At 24.1% G+C, this 25,585-nt stretch overlaps 2 protein-coding genes across 2 annotated transcripts; both read left to right on the forward strand.

The window, feature by feature from the left end:
- Nucleotides 1-2,317: 2,317 nt before the first annotated feature.
- OCT59_016530 (uncharacterized protein) lies at nt 2,318-3,608 on the forward strand (the record flags this gene model as incomplete). Its single annotated transcript, XM_066145759.1, has 9 exons — nt 2,318-2,332; nt 2,414-2,446; nt 2,529-2,562; nt 2,645-2,677; nt 2,758-2,791; nt 2,876-2,913; nt 3,200-3,220; nt 3,316-3,353; nt 3,438-3,608. 9 exons carry the CDS (start codon nt 2,318-2,320, stop codon nt 3,453-3,455), a joined length of 264 nt encoding a protein of 87 aa, XP_066003511.1. The 3' UTR covers nt 3,456-3,608.
- An 18,202-nt stretch (nt 3,609-21,810) lies between these two features.
- On the forward strand, nt 21,811-23,710 carry OCT59_016531 (uncharacterized protein). Its single transcript, XM_025308421.2, has one exon. It carries the CDS (start codon nt 22,049-22,051, stop codon nt 23,483-23,485), a length of 1,437 nt encoding a protein of 478 aa, XP_025188150.1. The 5' UTR covers nt 21,811-22,048; the 3' UTR covers nt 23,486-23,710.
- Nucleotides 23,711-25,585: the final 1,875 nt, after the last annotated feature.

Raw genomic sequence — 25,585 nt, forward strand, 5'->3', positions numbered from 1 at the left:
ACTTTTATCTTTAAAATAAATTTAAAATAATTCGTTTAATATATGTAGATGTTTAGGAATCATCAATTATATTATTAATATAAAATTTTATAAGTTTGATAAAATCTGATATAAAAAAATTTATTAAATACCTGTAGATGCAAGCTACACGAATGAAATTATATTCATTTGAAAGAGAAAATTGAGGTCTATCTAATAAGCCCAAAATCGAATGAATTGAATCACTGGATTGTGAATAATTACATCTAATATATTTATTTTTGATTTTTAAATTTGATTTGACTTTGATCGTTAATTACGCCTCATCCAGTGATCCAATTTTCCTGATCTTTGATTCTTACGATAGAGCAAATTCTCAGCTTTCAAATGAATGTAAAATGATGACGTTAGCATATCTCCAGGAATAATAATGCACGATTTTGTTACCTGCATAAAGTCCAATCTGAAAATTTTATTTCTTACCAAAAAATGCTTTCATAAGAGAATCCCAAATTCTTTTACTTTATTTAAAAGATTTTATTTGCCATTTAAGGATTTTAGTGGAATAAATCTAATAAAATAATTTTAAAGATAAAAAACAAATATATAATTAGTTATTTTGAAAAAAAAAGAATATCTTATTATTCATTTTACAACTATTTTACATCATAATTATTTTTTATTTGCATGTATTTTTTACAAAAAAAAACAATAAATTAAAGCTAAAAATTATGAAAAAATATGTCTTATCTATGTATATAAAATATTAAGTTTTTTCTTTTACTTACCACTTAAAAATAACTGCTATATTTGCTTATAAACTTTTTTGTCATATTTAATAAAAGTGAATAGAAAAATGATGGAAAAGTGATGGGAAAAAGAAGTGGTTATTACCGTTATTTTTGAATATTGATTAAAAAAATTTTTTTTATTTTTTATTAAATCTGAGTTACGTAAATATGTAACACATATTTAATTTAGATTTGTGTAATGTTAATCTTACTAAAATATTAAATTTTTATAAAAATCTTAATTTAGACTAATTCCAAAAATCGGCACATATGAATTAATATCAATAACGGCAGATCAGTGTACTAAGCCGCAGTCATAGTAATTAGTTGATTTATTACCAAATTTAGACTATTAAATAATAGTTTAAACTATTTAACTATTTTGAAAAAAAAAAATTTTTTTTTCTTTTTCTAAACGAAACAGTTTTAAACGTTTCAAAAATTTTTTTTTCAATTTTTTATTGGACCATTAGTTAATTAATGTTCTGATTTTTAATATTTTTATTTTTTTACAAAACATTTCGTTAAATTTTTTTTATTGGAATGTTAATTAACATTCCATTTTTTTAATATTTTTTGCAAAACGTTCTTTAACGTTTCACTTGATTTTTTTTTACATTTTCAATCAGAACATCAGTTAACGTTCTGATTTTTTAATTTTTTTATAAAACTGTTATTTTAAAGAAAACGTTTTCTAACATTTTTTTTATACTTTTATATAGGAAATCGGTTCCAGCATGGATACCGTTTCCCAGGTAAAGTTTTGAAAGATCTTCAAAACTTTCTTTAAAAAAAAATGTTTTATACTAAAAAACATTTTTTTTATTATATTTTTTATGTAGGAAATCAGTTCTGGCGTGGATACTGATATTTCAGGTAAAGTTTTGAAAAAAAATTTTGAAACTTTCTTTAATAAAACGTTTTAATAAAACATTTTTTTTTTATTTTTATATAGGAAATTGGCTCCAACGTGGACGCCAATATTCCAATTAAGTTTCAAAACTAAAGTTTTGAAACTTTTTTAAAAACATTTTTTAATAAAAAAAAATGTTTTGTTTTATTTTTTTTATATAGGAATTCGGCTCCAGCGTGAACGCCGATATTCCAGTTAAGTTTCAAAATAAAATGTTTTGAAACTTCTTTAAAATGTTTTTTAATAAAAAAAAATGTTAATTTTTATTTTTTTTATATAGGAATTCGGCTTCAGCGTGGACGTTAATATTTCAGTTAAGTTTTAAAACTTTCAAAACTTTCTTAAAAAACGTTTTTTAATAAAAAAAAATGTTTTTTTTTCATTTTTATTTAGGAATTCAGTTCTGGCGTGAACGCCGATATTCCAGGTAAGTTTCGAAACTAAAGGTTTAAAACTTTAATAAAACATTTTTTAATAAAAAAAAACATTTTGTTTGATTTTTTTATATAGGAACATAGATGCCGATATTCCAGTTAAGTTTCGAAACAAAATATTTTGAAATTTCTTTAAATCATTTTTTAATAAAAAAAAACGTTAATTTTTATTTTTGTATAGGAAATTAGCTCTAACGTGGATGCCAATATTCCAGGTAAGTTTCAAAACTAAAGTTTTAAAACTTTAATAAAACGTTTTTTAATAAAAAAACATTTTATTTTATTTTTTTATATAGAAATTCAGCTCCAGCGTAGACACCGATATTCCAGTTAAGTTTGAAACAAAATATTTCAAAACTTCTTTAAAACGTTTTTTAATAAAAAATAATGTTAATTTTTATTTTTGTATAGGAAATCAGTTCTAACGTGAACACCGATATTCCAGGTAAGTTTCAAAATTAAAGTTTCAAAACTTCAATAAAACATTTTTTAATAAAAAAAATGTTTTGTTTTATTTTTTTATATAGGAATTCAGCTCCAGCATGGACGCCGATATTCCAGTTAAGTTTTGAAAGTTTCAAAACTTTCTTAAAAAACGTTTTTTAATAAAAAAAAACATTTTTTTTTTATTTTTATTTAGGAATTCGGTTCCGACGTGAATACCGATATTTCAGGTAAGTTTCAAAATAAATGTTTCAAAACTTCTTTAAAAACGTTTTTTTAAATTAAAAAATGTTTTTTTTTATTTTATTGTATAGGAATTTGGCTCTAACGTGGACGCCGATATTCCAAATAAGTTTTGAACCATTTTCAAAATTTCTTTAAAAAAAACGTTTTTAACATTTTTTTTATATTTAATTGTAGGGCCATCAGTTCCAGCTTGGATACTGAAATTCAAGATAAGTTTCAAAAAATTTCAAAACTTTAATAAAAAATGTTAATTTTTAACATTTTTATTTATTTTTTGTAGAGATCGGTTCTGACGTAGATACCAAAATCCCAAAGATAAATTTTGAAGAATCTTTTCAAAACTATCTTTTTTTTAAAGGAACGATTTACTAATCGTTTTTTTTTTTTTGTAGGTACAGAAAAAACCAAGATTCGTAAGTATATACGAATCTTGGTTTTGTTTCTTTTTTTGTTTTTTTTTTAATATTAATGAATGGTTACTAATAACCGTTTTTTTCACTTTTTTTAGGTTTGAGTGAGCTTCTGAAAATCGGAAAACCAAAATTTGTAAGTATATATGAATCTTAGTTTTGTTTTTTTTATTTTTAATATTACAAACGGTTACTAATAACCGTTCTCTTTTTTTTATAGGTTGGGTTAAAGATGTAGTATGTAATTGATAATTATTACCTTGTGTTGTAATAGTAAGGGTTGCAACTTATTACTACTTTTAAAGTTAAAGTGTTGTAATATTACAATACTTATGATTATTTAAAAATTTTCTTTTTGAAAAATAAAAATTACAAAAATAAGTTTTTATAGAACAAATATCATCATAAAAAGAAATGATAATATATATTTGTATAATTGAAAATAATTATAACACATTATAATAATTACAATACTAGTAGTAATTATAATACTATATAATAATTATAATATTGTGTTGTAATTACAACAAAAGTGTTGTATATATGTTGTAATAATTGCAACTTTACAACCTTCTAAAAATAATTACATATCACATCTTTAGGTTAGGTGGATTTCTGACGAATAGATGAACCAAGATTCGTAAGTACAAATATGAATCTTGGTTTTTTTATTTTTATTATATTTTATTTGATTTTTTTTTTCTTCTATTTTGTAGGTTTCAGCTTCACGTTGGATATATAGGTGAGTTTCAAAGTAAAGGAATCGAAACTTTTTAAAATAAATTATTTTTTTTTTAAATTTTTTTTAATTTATTTTTCTATTTTGTAGGTTTCAGCTTTCGGTTCTTAAGCGTTGGATATATGAGTAAATTTCGAAATAAAACTCCGAAACTTTTTTAAAATAAATTATTTTTTTAAAAATTTTTTTTATTTTAATTTATTTTTCTATTTTGTAGATTTCAGCTTTCGGTTCATAGGCTTTGAATATACGGGTGAGTTTTGAAGTAAAACTTTAAAAATTTTTTTAAAAATTTTTTTTTTAATTTTATCTTAATTTTTTTTTCTATTCTATAGATTTTAGCTTTTGGTTCTTGGGCTCTGGATGAACGTAGATAATTTTGGATAAGTGGATGATGGTAGACGATAGTGGATGATGGATGGTGGATGATAGATAGTAGATGATATATGTGGACAATGGTTGACGATAGTTGACAATGTTTGACAATAGATAGTGAATGGTAAATGATAAATGGTAAATGGTAAGTGATGGATGATGGATGGTAGGTGTAAATAGACAGATACTGTAGATATTTGATATTTAATATAATAATTTTTAATGTGTAATTTTAATAAAGTAAAAAAATAAAATATAATTTATTGATTGTTATTGCAAAATTAAAATGAACTAAATACATAAAAATCATTAACAATAAGACAAAATTTTACCAATATTCAGCAATTTGAATTTGGACGAATGTCTAGTAAAAGGTTGACGAATAGTTTATTTCCAATTTTTTAATGAATTTTTGCCAATTTGTGATTGCCAAGTAGCAGGCGAACTGTGCAAATCGTTCATAATAATTTTGACAATTTTTTTGGCAATGATCAGCCAAAATTAGATCAACTTTCATCTAATATTCGTCAATTTGAAATTTGGATGAAATGGACTATTCTGACCAGTGATTGCCTTATTGATCCAGTTTTTAAGATACATGCAGGCCCGAATTGATTTTCGATTTAAACTAGAGCGCCTTTTTGTTATCAAATCGGTTCCACTAGAGAATATTCTTTCAACAGGCACACTTGATCTTGCAATTAAAAATTATAAGAAAAGTTAAAAAAAAAAATTAAAAAAAATTACTTTTACCTGGAATCACTAAGAAGTCTTGTGCCATATTTGCAAGATGTGGAAAAGTGGCTTCATGCGCCTATGTACAATATTTTTAATTAATATATATGCAGTTGTTTGAAATTATATTAAAGGGTTACTTACTTTCCACCATTGTAGTGGATCTGTTTTAAATGTAACAATAGCTTTTCGAAGATATTCTTCTAGTTCATCTTCTTCATGGTTATTGTCTAAATTAAAAATACCAAAAAAATCGTTCTGATTTTCAAATTCATCAACAAAATTAGGACATAAATTATTTTTGTAATTCTTGTTATATGTATCTGTAACAATTTTTCGTGCAGCATCAATGTATTCTTATTCCCAATCCTGCTGTTAATAGTACTTTAATTTTACTCGTGAATCAAGTACTTAAAAATTTATAAGAGTTAATAAATAATATTAAGTAGTTTTTAGTAAAAAAAAATAAAAATAATTACTTGTAGCGATTGGATAAACATAGGAATCATCTGTCTTGGCATAATATACTTTAAGTTTTTCGTATCCTTTTCTTAAAGCATTTCGCACTTCTAAATTAGGGCAGAAGTTACGATCATTTGTGTCTAGCAGTTTTTCAAGATGATCCAACAAAACATTATAGACAGGAATAGATGAGGAGAGTGTAATGAAATTTGATTTAGACATATGCTCAGTAGCTTTGTGAAAAATCTAAAATTACAAATTATAATAAATAATTAGTATAATTTAATAAATAAGCGATAAAATAAATGAAAAAATTTACCTCAAATATGCGATATAATTCTTTAATTATTTCCCATTCATCTGTAAAAATAGTAAATTCTTCTAATTCACGACCAATAGCTGTAATTTCTTCAAGGGGCTATAAAAAATTTAATAAGTTAATATACTATTTATTTAAATATAGTTAATTATAACATTATACTTACTTCCCGAAATTCAAAGGCACGTTGTAACATTAGATAGGTAGAATTCCAGCGCGTCTTAACATCCAAAATAAGATTTAATGTTTTAAGATTTGGATTAAGATTGCATTGACGGGAAAATCAATCACGATGCTGTGGTGAGGATCGTATTTTTACAATAAGTTTCCTTAACTAAATAATTTATAAGTATGAAGTGTTATTAATTACAATATGAATGTATTATTTTTTTATTTACTTCTTACCCTGGGTATTACTTTATTTGTGCTAATCGTTCCACTTGAAAGATTTTCTAAAATAAAATCTTCATCTTGCACTTCTCCAGCTTTAATATGTTTCAATATATATTTCTTGAACAGCAAGATTCATTATATGTGCAACACACCTCACATGATTTCGTTTATGGTGAAAATCTATACGATTTTTATTGCATACTTTTTCAAACTCTTTAAAAAAAGTATCATTATTTGCTGCATTATCCGTCGTTATTGCTAGAATCTAATTAAATATATTGAATTATTAGTATCATAATTATTTTATATTTTTATAATAAAAAAATACCAACTTTTGTGAGAATTTTTTTATTTTAAAGACATTTTGTGAATACATTTGCTAGATTTTTACCCGAATGAGGATCAGAAAGATCAACAAAATCAACAAGAATATCCTTTAAATCCCAATCAGTATCAATATAGTGACAGGTTATTTCAAGAAAGCTAATAATATTTGGAGAGATCCACCTGTCTAATGCAAAGCTTATTTTTCCTGGAGAATTCTTTAATTAAAGTAGTTATTTTAGTAATTAATTAATAATTTAGTAATTTATAGATTTTTTTAATTTTTACTAACCTGCAGTAAATTTTGCATAGTTGTTTGATAATTTTTAAAAGTATCTAAAACATCATTTCTAACTGTATCTGTCGATGGAATTAATGCTATTGGGTTACATAGTTTAATTAGATCATGAAATTCATCAGATTCAACAATGGTAAATGGTTGATCGTCTGCAACAACCTATAAAGCAAGTTTATCCCAAAAATTTTTATTAGTAAACGTCTACAATAAATTAAATAAGTTAGTTACTTATATCTAAAAACTTGAAAATATTTATTATATTTACATACCATTTGTGGATTACCCTCTTGTAAAAAATTTTTCATAAATTCTGCCTGTTTTACCATGGAGGAATCGAATTTATCTGGATGTGATTTAAGATGATGTTTTAAATTTCCCGTTGAACCTCCATTATTCATATTATATTTACCACCTCTATTAATATTTTATATTTAAGTTAAAATAAAATTTTATTTAGCAGGTGTAATTACGCTTATAAAATAAAAAAAATAATTAATTAATAATTATCTACCCACAATATCGCCATTTCGCCCATATTATTCCTTTATTATCTTTAAATTTATTAAAATGGTTCCATACGATACTTGTTTTTTATTAGTTTCATCTAATGTACTTAGAACTGAATTTGAAGTATCGTCTAAAGCTCCGAATGGTTCAGGCTAAACCGGGGAACCGATCTGAAACTGGCTCAAAATTCAGTTCAGTTCAGTTCGGATATTAGAACTGAAAAACTGGCGGTTCGGTTCAGTTTAATCCGATTTTTTATAAAAATGCGAAAAATCGAATAGCTGGCCATTTAGTGATCGTATAAAGTCAAGTTATATATCATTGGATTCATCTCGACGAGACGTGTCAAATGGTGGTAAGATCATGTCTCTAGCATTGATAAATCACACGTTAACCCACGCTAAATGATTTATAAATAATTGGAATTAGTAAGCTATCTATCAGTGCTAGAGACATGATCTTAGCACCATTCAACGCGTCTTATCGAGACGAATCCAATGAATATAAATTCGTTCGTGTACGACCACTAGATGACGAATAATATCAAGTTTCGCAATTTTTTGAAATTTTAGAGCGTTAAAAATTAGAAATTCTGATACATGAATTTATTCGTCGTCTAATGGTTATACAAATATGAATTAGCATTTATTGGATTCGTCTCTGACAGATAGCTTGCTAATTCCAATTTTTTATAAATCATTTAGCGTGAATTAACTTATGATCTATTGATGCTAGAGACATGATCTTAACACCATTCAACTCGTCTCATCGATACGAATCCAATGAGTCCTAATTCATATGTGTACGACCATTGGATGACGAATAAATTCATGTATCGGAATTTCTAATTTTTAACACTCTAAAATTTCAAAAAAATGCAAAACTTGATATTATTCGCCATCCAGTGGTCGTACACTAACGAATTTATATTCATTGGATTCGTCTCGACGAAACGCGTTGAATGGTGCTAAGATCATGTCTTTAGCACCGATAGATAGCTTGCTAATTCCAATTATTTATAAATCATTTAGTGTGGGTTAACGTGTGATCTATCGATGCTAGAGACATGATCTTACCACTATTCGACGCGTCTCGTCGAGGCGAATCCAATTGATATATGGCTCGACTTTGTACGATCACTAGATAGACGGCTATTCGATTTTTCGCATTTTTATAAAAATCGGATTAAACCGAACCGAACTGCCGGTTTTTCAGTTCAGTTCTTACGGATTTCAGCTCTAATCTGAACCGTCTATAATCCAGACCAAACCGACCCATTTGGAGCTTTAGTATCGTCTACTTTATTTTCAAGTTGATTATCATTTTGAATTTCTGTATCCAAATCAGGAATATTTTGAAGTTCTTCTTCTTTTTCTTCATTTTCATAGTGATAACGTTTGGGATTAGAAGATTCACCAAATTTATTATTACGTTTTTCTCCAGATATCATGTAAATAGTAAAGTTTGAAAAAAATTAAAAAAAAAGAGATTGTTAACGGAATTGATAATCTATTTATTTATCAATTTAGGTTACACTATATTTATCTGATTTTAATCCAGGTTAATCAGATCAGGTTAAATATTTAACCTGACTTAATATTGGTTCACCAATTTTCTGATCTGATCTGAAAAATTCAGATCAATCTGACGGGTCATCCAGGTTGACTTGATCTGATTCAGAGCTCTAGCCAAAACTGATTGTTTCAGTATTCTTTTTCGATTTTACATGTAAAAGCGCTAGAATAATTAGTTCTGGCAGTTTTCCTTTTGATTTTACATGTAATAATGCCAGAATAATTAGTTCTAGTAGTTTTTTTTTGATTTTACATGTAAAAACTAGAGGTTGGAACTGGTTTTAAAAGTCTTAACCGGTTAATAACTAGTTAACCAAACCTTTAACTGGTTAATTAACTGGTTAAAACTCAATCCTAGTCAGCATTAAAATTTGGCCAGGATTAGCATCAAATATATTTTTAATCCTGGCCAAAATTAAGCCAGACCAAAACTCTAACTAATCGAAATGAAACTCTAGCTGAAGACGAAATTCAGGCCAAAAATTGTCTGGCTGGACTAGATAAATGCAGGCTGAAATACATAGTGCCGTTGGTATCTTACCTGGTGGCCAAACTTTTATCTAAAATCCCGTGGTTTATAATTTTGGTAAATTTGGCCAGAATTACAAATATTTTTGGCATTTTAACCAGTTAATTTAACCGATTAATTTAACCGGTTAAAAATTGTTTTTTAACCAGTTAACAAATGTTTTAACCAGTTAACCGTTTTAACCAGTTAATTAACCAGTTAAGCTTAACTGATTCCAACCTCTAGTAAAAATACTGAAACTGATAGTTTTGGTATTTATTTTTAATTTTACATGTAAAAACGCTGGAATAATTAGTTCTAGCAGTTTTCTTTTTGATTTTACATGTAAAAATGCCAAACCTGATAGTTTCAGCATTTTTTTTCAATTTTACATGTAAAAGCGCCAGAATAATTAGTTCCAGCAGTTTTCTTTTTGATTTTACATGTAAAAATGCCAAAACTGATAGTTTCAGCATTTTTTTTTGATTTTATATGTAAAAGCGCCAGAATAATTAGTTCCAGCAGTTTTCTTTTTAATTTTACATGTAAAAACGCTAGAATAATTAGTTCTAGCAGTTTTTTTTTGATTTTACATGTAAAAATGCCAAAACTGATAGTTTTAGCATTTTTTTGATTTTACATATAAAAATGCCAGAATAATTAATTCCAGTGGTTTTCTTTTTGATTTTACATGTAAAAACGCTAAAACTAATAGTTTTGGCATTTTTTTTTAATTTTACATGTAAAAACGCTGGAATAATTAGTTCTGGCATTTTTCTTTTTGATTTTACATGTAAAAATGCTGAAACTAATAGTTTCAGCACTTTGTTCAATTGTACATGTAAAAATGCCAGAATCATTAGTTCTGGCATTTTTCTTTTTGATTTTACATGTAAAAACACTGAAACTGATAGTTTTAGCATTTTTTTCGATTGTACATGTAAAAACGCTGAAATCATTAGTTCTGGATTTTTCTTTTTGATTTTACATGTAAAAAACACAGAAACTGATAGTTTTGGCAGTTTTTTTTGATTTTACATGTAAAAACGCTGGAATAATTAGTTCTAGCAGTTTTCTTTTTGTTTTTACATATAAAAATGCCAAAACTGATAGTTTCAGCATTTTTTTTGATTTTACATGTAAAAGCGTCAGAATAATTAGTTCTGGCATTTTTCCTTTTGATTTTACATGTAAAAATGCCAAAACTGATAGTTTCAGCATTTTTATCGATTGTACATGTAAAAATGCTGGAATCATTAGTGCTGGCATTTTTCTTTTTGATTTTATATGTAAAAAATACCAAAACTATCAGTTTCAGTATTTTTTTCAACTTTACATGTAAAAACGCTAGAATCATTATTAGTTTCAGTGGTTTTAATTTATTTGACCCAAATATATGTTGGGTTAATGGGTCAGGTCGAGTACTTAAGCAGCTACCTGCCTGCAGTATTAGGTCGCTGATTTGATGACCTAACCTGAATATTTTAGGTCAACCTATCAGATCACCCGATCTGTCAGGTCAGTTTGCGGAGCTCTAATTGCACTAGTTAAAAACTAATATATTGAATAGCAGATATATATCAGAATTCTAAAAATACTAATATAACTCACAAATAAACTTTAAGTATTGAAGTAAAAATACATTTTATGACATAACTCTGTCAATATTGAAGCTAGAAATTCGATTTTACTATTATTGGAATTCTCTCATTGAGACAAATTTAATGATATAAATTTTATTAAAATCGAATCACTGGTTGTATTAAAAACAGGAGTATATAGGATAATAAAATTTTGAAAATACTTCTATAATACGCAACTTTTGAAAAATTTTAATATAAACTCTACGCAAATTCAAATGTGAGTTGTATTAGTATTGTTCAGGATCTTTATGTATCAGATATATACCTAATATATGTAAAGATATATATAAACTTATATATCATCTACATATTATTTATATGTTATATATACTTTATATTACAGGCTATAGTATTCCAGTACCCATTTTGAAAAATTTCATAGTATTTAAGGGGTATTTTACATTTATCTTGTGATCCAATAATTATATTTGAGTTATCTTTTTTTTTGTTTGATAGCTCTCTTCAAAATAAAAAAAATTGTTCAGATAAATTAAACTAGTAAATTGTGAGATATTTGCAAAAAATGGAATTTTTAAATACCTGGGGGTATAGGGTCAAACCCCTGATTTTTGCAAGATATTTGGAATACTATGACACATTATACATGCTGCCCAAATTATTTTGGGATGTCATAATTATAATTTGGGATGTCGTAATTCATTCAGTTTATATATAATTTACTATGTAAAGTGCCAAAATAATTTGGGAGCGTCACGTAATTGAATTTGGGATTTTACTTATAATTACGGCAAGCCAAAATAATTTGGATGGCGTGTATATAATATATGTTATATATGTCAATCTTGATATATATATGATATATATATCTATACATATTTTATATATCAGGTACTGATATATATAATGATATATATATCTATACATATTTTACATATATCAGGTACTGATATATATGTTGTCTCAGATCGATTCTCGCTTTTAGATTCGCTCACTTGGCACGGTTCGAGATTGTCATTCGACGCACCTCAATTGCTAATAAAAATGAGCTATAATTAAACATTAAAATTTCCAATTTTAATGTATTTTTAAGTACTAAGTAAACTTATTTATCATTATTTTAAGTATACAATCCTAAAATTTCAGATTAGTTAGAATCATGCTCATTAAATCTTTTCATTTGAAAAATGACTTAAAATTTAATGATTTTTCAGATAAAATACAAGTATAAATTTCAATATGAATCAGATTTACATAAAGATTTCAGGAAACATGTAACTCATTATGGCGCACAAGTTTGTTTATGTTACAAAAAGTGGTTTAATTAATGAGAAAAAAAGTTTACTTATAACAGACTTTATTGAATGATTCAAATGAGGTGCGTCAGGTGACAATGCCGAATGTGAGGTGCGTGACTCATCGACAAATGAATCGATCGAAAGACGGCAACATATATATAATATATATTATTTATACGTATTTTACGTATATCGATATCCAATTTTCTGCATTTTTACTACACATATTGAATACATATTTGATATATATCTGTTACCAATATATTAGTTTTTGATCAGTATTGGCAAATTATTATATAAAAATTGGTAAAAAAAAAAGCAATATATTACATATGCAAAAAAAATATAAAATTCATATTTTTAATTAAAATCTGGTAATTATTTTAAAATTATTTATTATTTTATATTTATTGTTTATTTAAATTTACTTTATTTATTAAATTTGAAAATATAATAAATACAAAGTATAAATACATAAAATTCAAAAAAAAAAAGAAGTTAAAAAAATAATAATAACAATAATTAATTAATACAAAAAAATATAATTTTTTTAAATTTTATTATAAATTTATTTTATAGTTAATATTCATTAATTAGTTATATTAAATTGCTATAATTTTATATAATAAAATAAAATTATATAATTTTACATTTAAAGTGATAAACTTCAGTTCTAATTATTTTTATTTATTATATATATTATAATAATAAATATAAATAATTCTTTATATTGAACTTTATATTAATTTTTTTTTATAAATTTTGCAGTACATTTGTGATTTATTAAAGTAAAAAATAATAGAAAAATTATAAAAAAAGATTATTTGTTTATACTACTCTAATATTATTGAATTATAAACCACCAGATTGTATTCTATATGTATACTATTAAATGATCTATTTGACTCAATAGGTAGATAGACAATATTTGTAATATGTTGTTTTTAGTCAATTAGTCCTATTTTTTACATCAAGTAATTACAAAGCCCACACATTAATATGAAAAAAGTTTTTTTTAACAAAAGTATTTTGTTTTAATGTTTTAAGAATTTCTAATTCTATCTACTCTATGAAAAAAAAATTCTTTAAAATATACTTAAAATGTACTTATATATTTTAAAATATATTTAAAATTTTTAAATATACTTAAAATATATACTTAAAATTGCAATTTTAAGTATATTTAAAATATGAAATTTTATATTTAAATTATATTTAAAATATACTTAATTGCAATTTAAATATAATTTAAGTATAATTTAAGTGCAAAATTTTACACTTTAAATATACTTAAAATTGCAATTTTAAGTATATTTTAAGTTTTAAAATATTAAGTATATTTTAGGTATATTTTAAAATATATAAGTATATTTTAAGTATATTTTAAAGAGATTTTTTTTTATAGGGCTATGTATATTTAGTAGATTTCAAATCAATGAATTATTTTTCTATCTCAAAGAATAATAATATTATTTATAATTTTTCATTTTTCATTCTTTTTTATATTATTATTTTCAGGATTTAAAATTATTATACTTATAATAATTTCTTTATGATAATAGTTTTATTGGCATTTTATAATATGATTTTGTAAATCTAATTCCTTATACATTAATTATTAACAGTAAAAATACTAAATATACCTAATGATTTTACATATGTTCTATAGTAGAATTTTACTATATCTAATATTGAGATTTATTAGGTTTATTATAACTATAATGAAAGTTCACTATAAGCCAAATTTAATATAATGACTAATGAGCTTCACTATAATGAGACTGTATTACTGAAAATTTTCAAATTAATGCAATTAATGCAAAATTTGCTTGATCATATTTAAAATAAAATAATAGATATACTGAAAATTCATTTTGGATTACGTACAGTAAGTAAATCACGGGTTAATCGAGTCGGGTCAAAACGGCGATGTTATAGTCATCAATTTGATGACCGACCTGAATATTTCGGGTCAACCCGACGGGTCACCCGAATTGACTCAGAACGAATATGATTTTATGTGATATACAATAATAAAAAAAATTTTTAAAGACTTTGTGATAATATCTCATTTTATGACTTTACGTGATATCTAATATTATAAAAAAAAATTTTTTTAATTCTTTGAAGAATAAAATTGTAAATATAAAACAAGTATAGGAAAATATATTCAATATAAAATAAAATTAATTTTAAAAATGAGATATATATTATAATACTATATATTATAATATAAAATTCATTGTTTCCTTAGAATATACTATTTATAGAATTTTCTGTGATAGATTTCTTTAATAGGTTTTTTAAACGCTTCGGCCTTCGGACGCAACCAAAGTGTAACAATTTTTTTTTTTTAACAATTTGGTCACTTTTTTCTAACATTCATTTATACACATGTCTTAATTTATATCTTAAATACTCCTAATACTTTATATCGATACACAATGTATATCACTATTCTCATACCAATTTTGTTTATAGTGTTTCCCCGAATTAAATTCGGGTTATACCAATTATCAAAAAAGTAAAATCATTACAAATCCTAAATTTCAATTAGAAAACCAGTTATTGTTTTGTCATAACAACTTTTTTTAATAATGAAATAATAAAAAAGGAACGAAAAAGCCTCACGCATATATATATATAATTATTAATTTTTTTTTTTTATAGCAAAAGAACAACTTTTTTAGAAAGAATAAGAACAACTTTTAGAATTTAGAATTTTTTTATGGCATTTAGGCGCGTAAAAGAAAAGAATTGTGATATTCATTCATTAAAAATTGTGTGTGTGAGAATATTGGTTAAAAAACATTATGGACATGGGCCGTGGACATTGTGAATGCACTTTTTACTCAGGTTTACTGTATAATAGTCACAAATATATCTTTTTTGAAAGAAAAATTTTTTTTCTTTTTTTTTTACATTCGAAATAAAGAAACTTCTATTCTTATCCTTATTCTTTATAAAAGGCGCAAATAATTACCATTTTAATAACATTTTGTTTTCTTTGTTTGGACATTCCATGTAGATAAAAATGTATTCTATTATATGTTGTGTTAACCTTCAATCCGGTTAATTAATACTTTAGAGGGCTTGTATAAACCCATGTGGGAAAGAGATAATGTACAGATTGATCGTCGTGATGAATCGGTTAAATGACGATTTCACTATTCATGTAGGATGTGCAAGTTACACAGCAAAAATATATACCAACATCAAAAAATTCTACAAATTCAAAAAAAGATTTACTAAGGGATTGCTAATGATCCACTTTTTCATCTATCTTTTACTAATTAAGAAAAAAAGAAAGTTTTATAATAATAATATAGTAATAATATATATATATAGTAATAATAATAATATATATATATATACATATATATATTATTATTTTATTTTATTTTTTCATTATATCAATCATTTTTTTTTTTTCAGTGTTCAAAAAAATATTTAAATTATATGAACCTGATAAAAGACCAATTGTGTAAAATGAAATTCTAGATAAGGGAAAACTCAATGAGACAACGGAAGGGATAAAAGAATATTATATTGTTCAAGATTTAGAAATTATTAGTGACAATCAATAAAAAAAAATTCGTAATTTTCATAAAGAGTGTCAGTATCGCGATCTGTAGTACACGTTACACCACTTTTACAATGACACTTACAAAGCATTTTACTTAAAAGCTTACAAAGCTACAAAAAAGTTACAAAAAGTTACAAAAAGTTACAAAAATTACAAAAATTACAAAAAACCATTGTTCTTGATCATTTACTAAGGAAGGATTAATATTACCAATAGAAGAAAGAAAGAAAGAAATAAGATTTTATATAGCATTTTAGTAGCATATTTTAACGCATATTATGTACTTCAAAAATAAGTATTTCAAAAAGGTTCAACCAATAATGATATCAGACTAACACTTTATATGACTTACAATAATGGGAAACCAAACAAGGAAAGAGAACCCGGTTATTCAATGGTAACGTTGTTATCTAGTGAAAAATCATTGGTTCGCAACATGTTGATCATTTTAGTTTCTTAAATCATGTTAGGTCATGTTACTAAGAATAAATCTGGTTTCTTATATTTTTGCACACTGAATAACTAAATATACATTGCACACTGGAATATTTCGAATTTTTAATGATCCTCATCGGGGGAAATTTTTTATGATAGATAGACGAGAAATATGTACATTTTTATCTTTTTTATCTTCATTTTAGTTAAAGGGGTTTGAACTATGAAATTTTGCATACGTAAGACAAATTTAGTTTTTTGTTGTAAAAATAAATATTTTTTTAACTTAATTGGTTCTAAAAATATTTCTATAAGGTAAACAATAAAAAAATACTATTATTCCTTTGATTAAGGAAAAAAGATAAAGTAAAAATATATCGTTATTATGATGCAAAAAAAAGAAAAAAAATAATAATTTTTTTTTTTTATTAATTAAAAAAGGGAACCTTTATTATTTCATTTTAGAGCTCCGTTATATTGAATCTATTAACGGAAAATATTTTTACTCCGAAATCCGAATGGTTAGTGAATCTTGATAGGTTTATCCAATAAAAGAATTGTTCTATATTTAAGTTCTCCGCATACCATCTATAACTATATTTTTTCTTTTAATACTGTATTATCGATCGAAAAGCTCCATATAAGAATATTATTTCTATTTCAAACCTTTTTTTTTTTTTGTTGACGAAATTCATAGTAGTCAAATTTTTTTATTTGCTGACGAAATTGACGAATATTTTATACGAACCTATCATACGTAAATAAATAAAAGTACGCAACTACGCATCATTCGCATCATTCACATCATTCACGCGATTTTAATCAGTAATCAAAATTTTTTTTTTTTTCAATTGTGAAAATTGTTTTCGTATTGGCGTATTTTGTGTAACGACCAGGTTAAACCTACTTTGGTTATATAGCGAACCTAAAAAATTACGGTTCCCGCGAAATTTACTAGTGACTTATCATGTGAATCCGAAAAACCAGTTTTTATATATATCAAAAATTGGTAAGATTTACATGAATGAAAAATGTGTTCTTTAATTTTGAATAATATTTACTTTCCAAAAATAAAAGAAAGAAAATAAAAAAAAAAAAACAAAAAAAGAAAGGAAATGAAAGAAAATGAAAGAAATAAAAAAAGATATAATAAAAAAAAACCATATTATCATTATTTATCATTACATATCATACATATATCACCGGATATCAAAAAAAAAAAATAATCAATCTTTTTTTTTTTTTGAACTAGAAAAACAATTTAACCAACTTTTATGGTTAAAATTATTTTGGGCGGCATTTAATTACTTGATAAGGATATAATGTAATATTATAATGAAGAGAAAAAAAAAAACTGTAAAATGATGGCATTTTTAATATTGTGGGCGTTCATCTTTTTTTTGGTTAAATTGATTTGATTTTTCCTTGTGATTGCGGCAGTTTGGCGGTTAGATACATTCCTTTTATGTAAATATAGTTGAACTTTGTATATAATTAATATTGTTAAAAAAAAACCTGTCAATTTTTTTATTTTAAAATTTTTTTTTTTTGAAATAATGATGGTGTTTTTTTTTATTAATGTCGATCCCCACCTCGCATTTCATTATTTATCAAAAAAGATCATTTATTATTTCTGCAGTGTAAAAGGATTATGAATGAATGCTACAAATGTCAATTTTACAAAAGAAATTTTTTTTTGATATTTGAGATTTGAGATTATTTGAGTTGAGATTATTTGAGATTATTTGAGTTTATAGAGATTATTTGAATTTATAGAATTTTATAACTCAATAATCTCTAATAAATAATCTCAAATAATAAATAATATCAAGTAATCCAAAATAATCTATATAATCTCAAATAATCTCCAAATAATCTCAAGTAATCCTAAATAATCGTACCTTATAATCACATACCTTTATATGGAACATAACACATAAATTTTGATTAATTCATTGTTTCCTTTCAAATTTTTAATTTTTTTGAAAAAAAGATGGGTATAAAAAAGATTTTTATTACCAATAATATTACCAATAAAATAATATTACCAATATAGAACAACAATATTAAATCTCTTTTTGCTTTATCGGTAAAAATCTCGGTAGAGAAATCATTCATAAATCATCTTTTTCCTCATTTAAAACGAATACACCGATTAGATTAAAAATCGATTCGCCTTTACGCCAAATGCCAAAAAATTTCAAAAAACTTTAATCCCACTTTTTTAACCCCATATTTTGTGGTTATTTGTAATACGTTTTTAATAAATGGTAAAACAAGGGTATTTTCCATGACAATAATAATAAAAAAAAAAAATTTTTTTTTTATTTATTTTTTTTTTGAAACAATTTATAATCCCGAATAAAAAAATGATTAATAAAGAAAAGTTTCTTTTCGTTTTTAAAAAAGATCACCCTTTTGATGATAAATATGATAAATATGATAAATATGATAAATTACTGCATTGTTCATCTGATAAATGAGTGTCAGTTTTTTTATGTTTATCATCAATCAATGTTTATTATAATTTTTTTTTTATTCAATGTTGTATAATTTTGATATCAAAAAACCAAACTTGATTGTGATTGACACTTTGATTATTATTTATCAATTTTTTTATCGTAAATAAAAATCAGTTAAAACCTGTATAATATGTATAATATAGTCACAATCACCAAACTTTATCATGGATACTTTTTATCGACCCTCGTTATTTAGAAAAATTTAAAACCCGTGTAAAATTTATCTTGACCTCCTTAACCTTAATAATTATTTGTTACGATAAACATAAACCTTGTTACATTATAATTTCCTTTTATCGAAAGAATAATCGATACTAGAACATTTCAAATTTTACCGTTTAAAATAGCAAACAATTTATCTGATTGTGAAAAAAAGAGAGAAAAAAAAAGTAATCCATCATCAAAATATTTAATATAAAAAGTAAACTATGTGGGGGCGTAAACTTTAAAAAAAAAAGTCGGTTTTAATTCTAGTAAGCGTTACGAAATTTAGGGAATTGGGAAATTGGCGTAAAAATATTATTACATAAAATTTACTTTATAACCATTATATTATTACATATAAATTATATAATAAATTTATATATATATGTATATTTATATATTATATATTTTTTTATTTGTATTTATTTTATTTATATATATATAAATATATAAATTTACATATTTTTTACATATATATATATATATTATATATAGATAATTTTTACATAATTTACATATTTACATATTTACATATTTTACATAAAAAATTTTACAATGATCACGAGAATTCGTCATTCTATTCCATCTTTTACTCAAATAAGGGAATCTCTTGACATTTTTTACATCATTTAAAAATCTGGGACTAAATTTTTTCTTTGTTTTCTATTTGTTTACATATTTTAAGTGTAAATCATTTCAAAAAAAATTCGGAAAAGTTCGGAACTTATTTTTTTTTATATTGTAAGAAATGTATATCAACAGGTGTTGCCTTTTTTGAATGATTATGATAAAAAAAAAAAAAAATTAAACTTTATTCAGTTAACAAATCAAACTAAAAAAAAAACTAAAAAAAAAAAATAATAAAAAAAAAATTTTTTTTTTTTTCCCTCGTTTAATTTAGGAAATAATTGAAAAAAAAAGAAACACCAATCAGATAAAAATATTTTGAAAAAAAAAAAAAAAAAAAAAAATTTTTTATATACATGAAAAAAAAAAATTTTTTTTAAATTACAACAAACAAACAAGAAAAAAAAATAAAAATAAAAATAAAAAATAAAAATAATAATGATGAAAAACTCTACAAACTCTATAAACTCTATAAACTTATAAACTCTATTAAAAGAATCCTATAAATCTCAAACATTTTTTTAAAATCCCCTTTTTTTTTTTGTTAAAAATATTTTTTTTGAGCAGTAAAGTGGTAAAGCGGTAAAGTGGTAAATTGGTAAAGTGGTTAATGTGGTAAAGTCGGTTAATGTGGTAAAAAAAAAAAAAAATTTATTTTTTATTTTTTATTTCGAAACAGTAAATAATTACCAATAAAAGATTTTTATATATATATTTATTAATACCCCTGCGTTTTATTATGTTTCGTTTTAAATAATAATAATAATAATATATACTTTGTAAACTTCTTAATCTTTAATCGATTTTCTCAGCAAATGCATAAGTTCATAAGTTACAGTTACACAATTTCAAGTTCCAAATCAAGATTTATAACAACAACAACAATAACACCGGTTCATCTACCAAAAAATACTAAACAATAGAAAATTGAAAAATGAGGTTTTTTTTTTTTATGTAACAAATTTTTTTTTGAAAATGGAAATTTTTTTTCATATTTGAAATTTGAAATCAATGATTGGTGTTTTAATAGTGTAACATGGTCAATTTAAGGATTCCATTCTCGTCCACAATGGGTGACCGTTCACAGATGAGTCATTGTGAGAATGGCGCGAGAACTTTTGATATAATGATCATCGCTTATTATTTTTAAAAATATCGTCGTGGCTCAACATGTGGATTTATTAAAATTTGGCGCTATTTTCTTCTAAAATTAGTTTACTTTCTCTTTGGATGTTCCATTTTAAAATCATAATTCCGGTTAAAATGCAAATAATAAAAAAAAAACAACGGTAATCTATGACTATTATTCCCATTTAGAGAATACAGTTGACGGAATTTCCACTTTTGGGACACAGAAGGAAAAAAAAATTATTTTTTTTTTTATTAAAAAAAAAAGTATTAAAAAGTATTAAAAAGTGTTCAAAGAATTTCTATTATTAAATACCTTTATTCGGACAACAATTTAAAAAGAAACAACATACACATAAAGCATTGAGTACAAACAAGGTAATTTTTTTTAAAAAGGACAATATTAAAAAAAAAAAATGTTACAAAAATGATACATTCTCATTTTTAGCTAATAAATTAAAATATACATTAAAAAATATACATTAAAATTATTTACTATTTAAAATTAAAAAACTTCCATTGTTTCCCCTTTCTTTATGAATAATAAAAATATTACTTTTTTATTATCGGGTGTTTCATTTTACTAGTATATTAAAAGTTTACTACCCAATTTTTTTTCTATAAATAATATTAAATAACCATTTGGGTTCAACAATCTCTTCCGAATAGGGAAATCACTGCCCCTTTTAACTTCAATAGCAAAATATATCGAGATATTAGAGATAAGAAGTCTATTATAATAAATTAAAATAAACTTATTATAAACTTATATAAAACTTATAATAACCTTATAATAGTTTTTTTTTATAAGAACTACTTCGGTAATGTGGGTAATGTGATAAACTTTAATCATTACTATTAATATAAAAAATTTTTGGCTTTCTTTATTGCCAATTTAAGCAAAGAATGCACTAGTAAATTAATATATAAACACTGTCACTTGGAATTTTTGGATAAAAACGTAAAAGTCATCAGGAAAAAAAAAAAAAAAATTTTTTTTCTATTTCTAAAAAAACCTCTCTTCTCTCTCACACCAAACAAATATAATATATATATTATTTAAAATATATATAAAAAAAAAATTTTTTTTTTTATTTTTTTCCTTATTCTTTTAAAAACAATAAAAAAAAAAACTTTAAAGAAGAAAAAATAAAATAAAAATAAAAATAAATTTTTTTTTTTTTTCTAAAAAAAACATGTCGTTTTATTGCTTCGAGACAAGACAAGACCGTACTTTGGCTCCTTATCCACCACCAGAATTTTCTCAACAAATAGAGAAAATGTCACCTACAGAAATAGTGGACCATATAATAAATACAAATATTGACGCAATTACTCTTTCAAAGATTGAAAAAGCAATAGCCGTTCCACTTAGACAACTTATTTCTCCAAGAGAAAATAGAAGACGTCGTGCTATTCCTCGTCCTCAAAATAATTTTGTACTTTATCGTAGAAATTTTCATGCTGTTATTACAAAACAACAAGGTCATGGTGTTGCTAAAAATTTTAAATTAATATCAAATGAAGCTGCTAAAAATTGGTCTGAAGAATCAAATGAAATTAAACAATTATATGAATTGATTGCTGATTGTGCTAAAAAAGTTCACGATTGTACTTATCCTCAATATGTTTATCAACCAAAACACAAGTCCAATAAAAAAGGTGCTAATGGTACCATTTTTAGAGAAGTGACTGTGGATTCTTGTAGTAAAAAGAATGATAAAAAAGAAAAAGATATGAAAGAATTATTAAAAGAAAAAGAAGATTTAAAGAGAGATAAAATTACCATGACAAAAAGTTTTGTTGCTTCTACAACTTTCTTATCTGACATGAATCCGCCCGTATGTATTAAACCCAGACTAGATATATTAGCAAGCGCCGAAGAAGGTAATAAAAAATGGCGCTGGGCTCATTATACTCAAAGTGACCCACCAAATAACGTTAGTAGTAACAACCCCAACAATATTAACCCCAACAATAATAATCCTTCCAACGTTAATAATCCCTCTAACGTTAACAACGTTAATAATCCTTCCAACGTTAATAATCCTTCCAACGTTAATAATCCTTCTAACGTTAATAATCCTTCAAACAATAATAATCCTTCCAACAATATTAACTCCAACAACAACTCCAACAATTCCAACATTAACAACAGTAGTAACAACATTAACAATAACATTAACAATTCCAACATTAACAACAACATTAACAACAACATTAACAACAACATTAACATCAACGCTAACAGCAACATCAACAGCAACGCTAACAGCAACGCTAACAGTAACATTAACAGCAACGCTAATAGCAACGCTAACAAAACCAACATCATCATCAACAACAACAACATCAACAACAACATCATCAATAACAACGACATCAATAACGATAACAGTGATAATAATAATGATAATAATAACGATTACGAAGACGATAATAATAATCTTATGGAAGATGTAACTCCCATAACATCAAGTCCTCCACCACCTATTCAACCACCACAACCACCACCACTACCACCAACACCAGCTTTATTATTACCTCCGATAGATATTCCAATATCTTCAAATTTCCTGGCTACATATGATAGAAATATTTGGAATTTGGTCAACGGTTACACACATGTTTAAAAGTTTTTTTTTTTTTATGTCAGATAATTTATCTTGGGGTCTTTCTCTTTTTTATCTTATTTTTCTGTTATATATAAAATATAGTAAATAGTTTTAGCATTTACCAAAAAATTTAAACGTAGGGAATTAAAAATTTTTTATATAATTTTTTTTTATTTCTCCCTCTCTTGTACAAAAAAAAAAAATAATTTTTTTGAACTCAATCTTTGCATATACTCATAAATAAAATATTCCTGATGTCAAACTTGTTTTAGTGACAATCGAAATATTTTTTTGTCAACATTTCTCGCTTGTGTCACATGAAAGAACAATATCACACAAATTTTTTCGTGTGTCCGTTACACTATCAATCTAACAAAGAAAATCAATATAAAATAAATATTTATGTCACGATGATGTTCATTCTTGTCAAATCTCTTAATTAAAAAGGTGATATTAAACAATTAAAATTAGTATTTGTAATCAATTACAAATATCATAATAAAATATCATAATATTGTAATAATTGTAATAGTATATATATTAATATATATTATATATATTGTAAATTATCCAAATTACTGAATTACTGGGAAAAGAAAAAGTACATCAAGTATATCACGTTATATCACGTGAGTTTCAAAATAAATTTTTTTTAAGGAGGTAACTTTTTAACGTACCGTACTTTAAACTTGTCTTTATTATCGGATAAAGTTATTTATTATAAAAGTTTATTTATTACCTTTTAATACGAAAAAAGTAAAGTTCCTAAACAAAAAGTTCAAATAATAATAATAATAATAATTTTTAATATTTTTAATTAAAATTGAAAACATTTGAAGTTTTAGAAATTTCCCTTCTCATTGTTAATCATTATGAAACGTGTAATGAATGATGATTGTAATTTGTTTCATTGTGAAAATCTTTAAGTTTTTTTTTGGTGACAATTACATAAAAACGAAATGTTTTATTATTTTTGGAATGTTATACTCCGATCAAACAATATCTATTTCCTTATTTAAAATTATTCAATCGCTCCTTATTTAATTCAATAAGGTTACTAATAAATATATGATCTACTATAAATTTATTTTCTTGTGTACAAAATCATTATAATGGGTTACATTCAAACAAATAAAAATTTTCTTCTTTTTTCTTCTTTCAAATTTTTTTTTTTTTTTATTAAAAAAAAAAATGAGAAATCTCTTACTTTATTTAGGTTTTAATGAAAAAAAAAATGATTCAAAAAATGGAATTTATTTTATTTTTTTTTTCCTAAAATAAATAAATAATAAAAAATAAAAATATAAAAAAAAAGGGATAAATTTGGTTTTAAAGATAAAAAGAAAAAAAATAAATAAAAAAATAAATAAAAAAAAGGGGGGGGAGGGTGAAAAGTTGGGGTAGAATTGTAGAAAAGAAGGAATCGTTATTTATACTATTATGGAATGAATGATTCTTTATTATAAATGTATTAAATAATAATTTTTATTGGTTTAATAGTATTAATAAATGTATCACAACTTTATTTTAATTTTAATTTGGGAAATACGGAAACATAATGAATTTTTTTTATTTTTATTTTTTTTTTAAAAAAAAAGAAATCCTTTTTTTTTCCTTGCGGTTATTCCGTTATTCCACGGCACTGGTCTATTATCAACAAATTCAAGTTCATAAAGTTCGTACAAAGTTATTTTCGTACGACAATCTGACCAAATTTTGCATAACTATAGAAAAATATTATTACAAATCAGAAAATAAAAAAAGAAATGGTAAACCCTCAGAAAAAAAACATTAACATGATCTTTTGTAAGACTTTTCAGTGGACGACAAAATAACTTTTTTCGGATTTATCGGGATTTATGATTGTATATTTGTATGATTGAAAGATTGATCACACATTTCACACATTTTCATTAGAAATAATAGGTTACAGAAATATTATATATATTTTTTTAGGTTTATACTGTAAATACAACGTTCAAAAACTATTATTAACCGTGGGATAATTCCCTTAACTATGTGACATATAATTGGTGTCAAATAGCATTGTTTAAAAATCTTGTTCCAAATTGCAAACATGTATCTGAATTGCTTAAATATGTAAAGATGTGATGCATT

The sequence above is a fragment of the Rhizophagus irregularis genome, chromosome 25 (assembly GCF_026210795.1).
Source record: "Rhizophagus irregularis chromosome 25, complete sequence".
Taxonomy (NCBI): Eukaryota; Fungi; Glomeromycota; class Glomeromycetes; order Glomerales; family Glomeraceae; genus Rhizophagus; species Rhizophagus irregularis.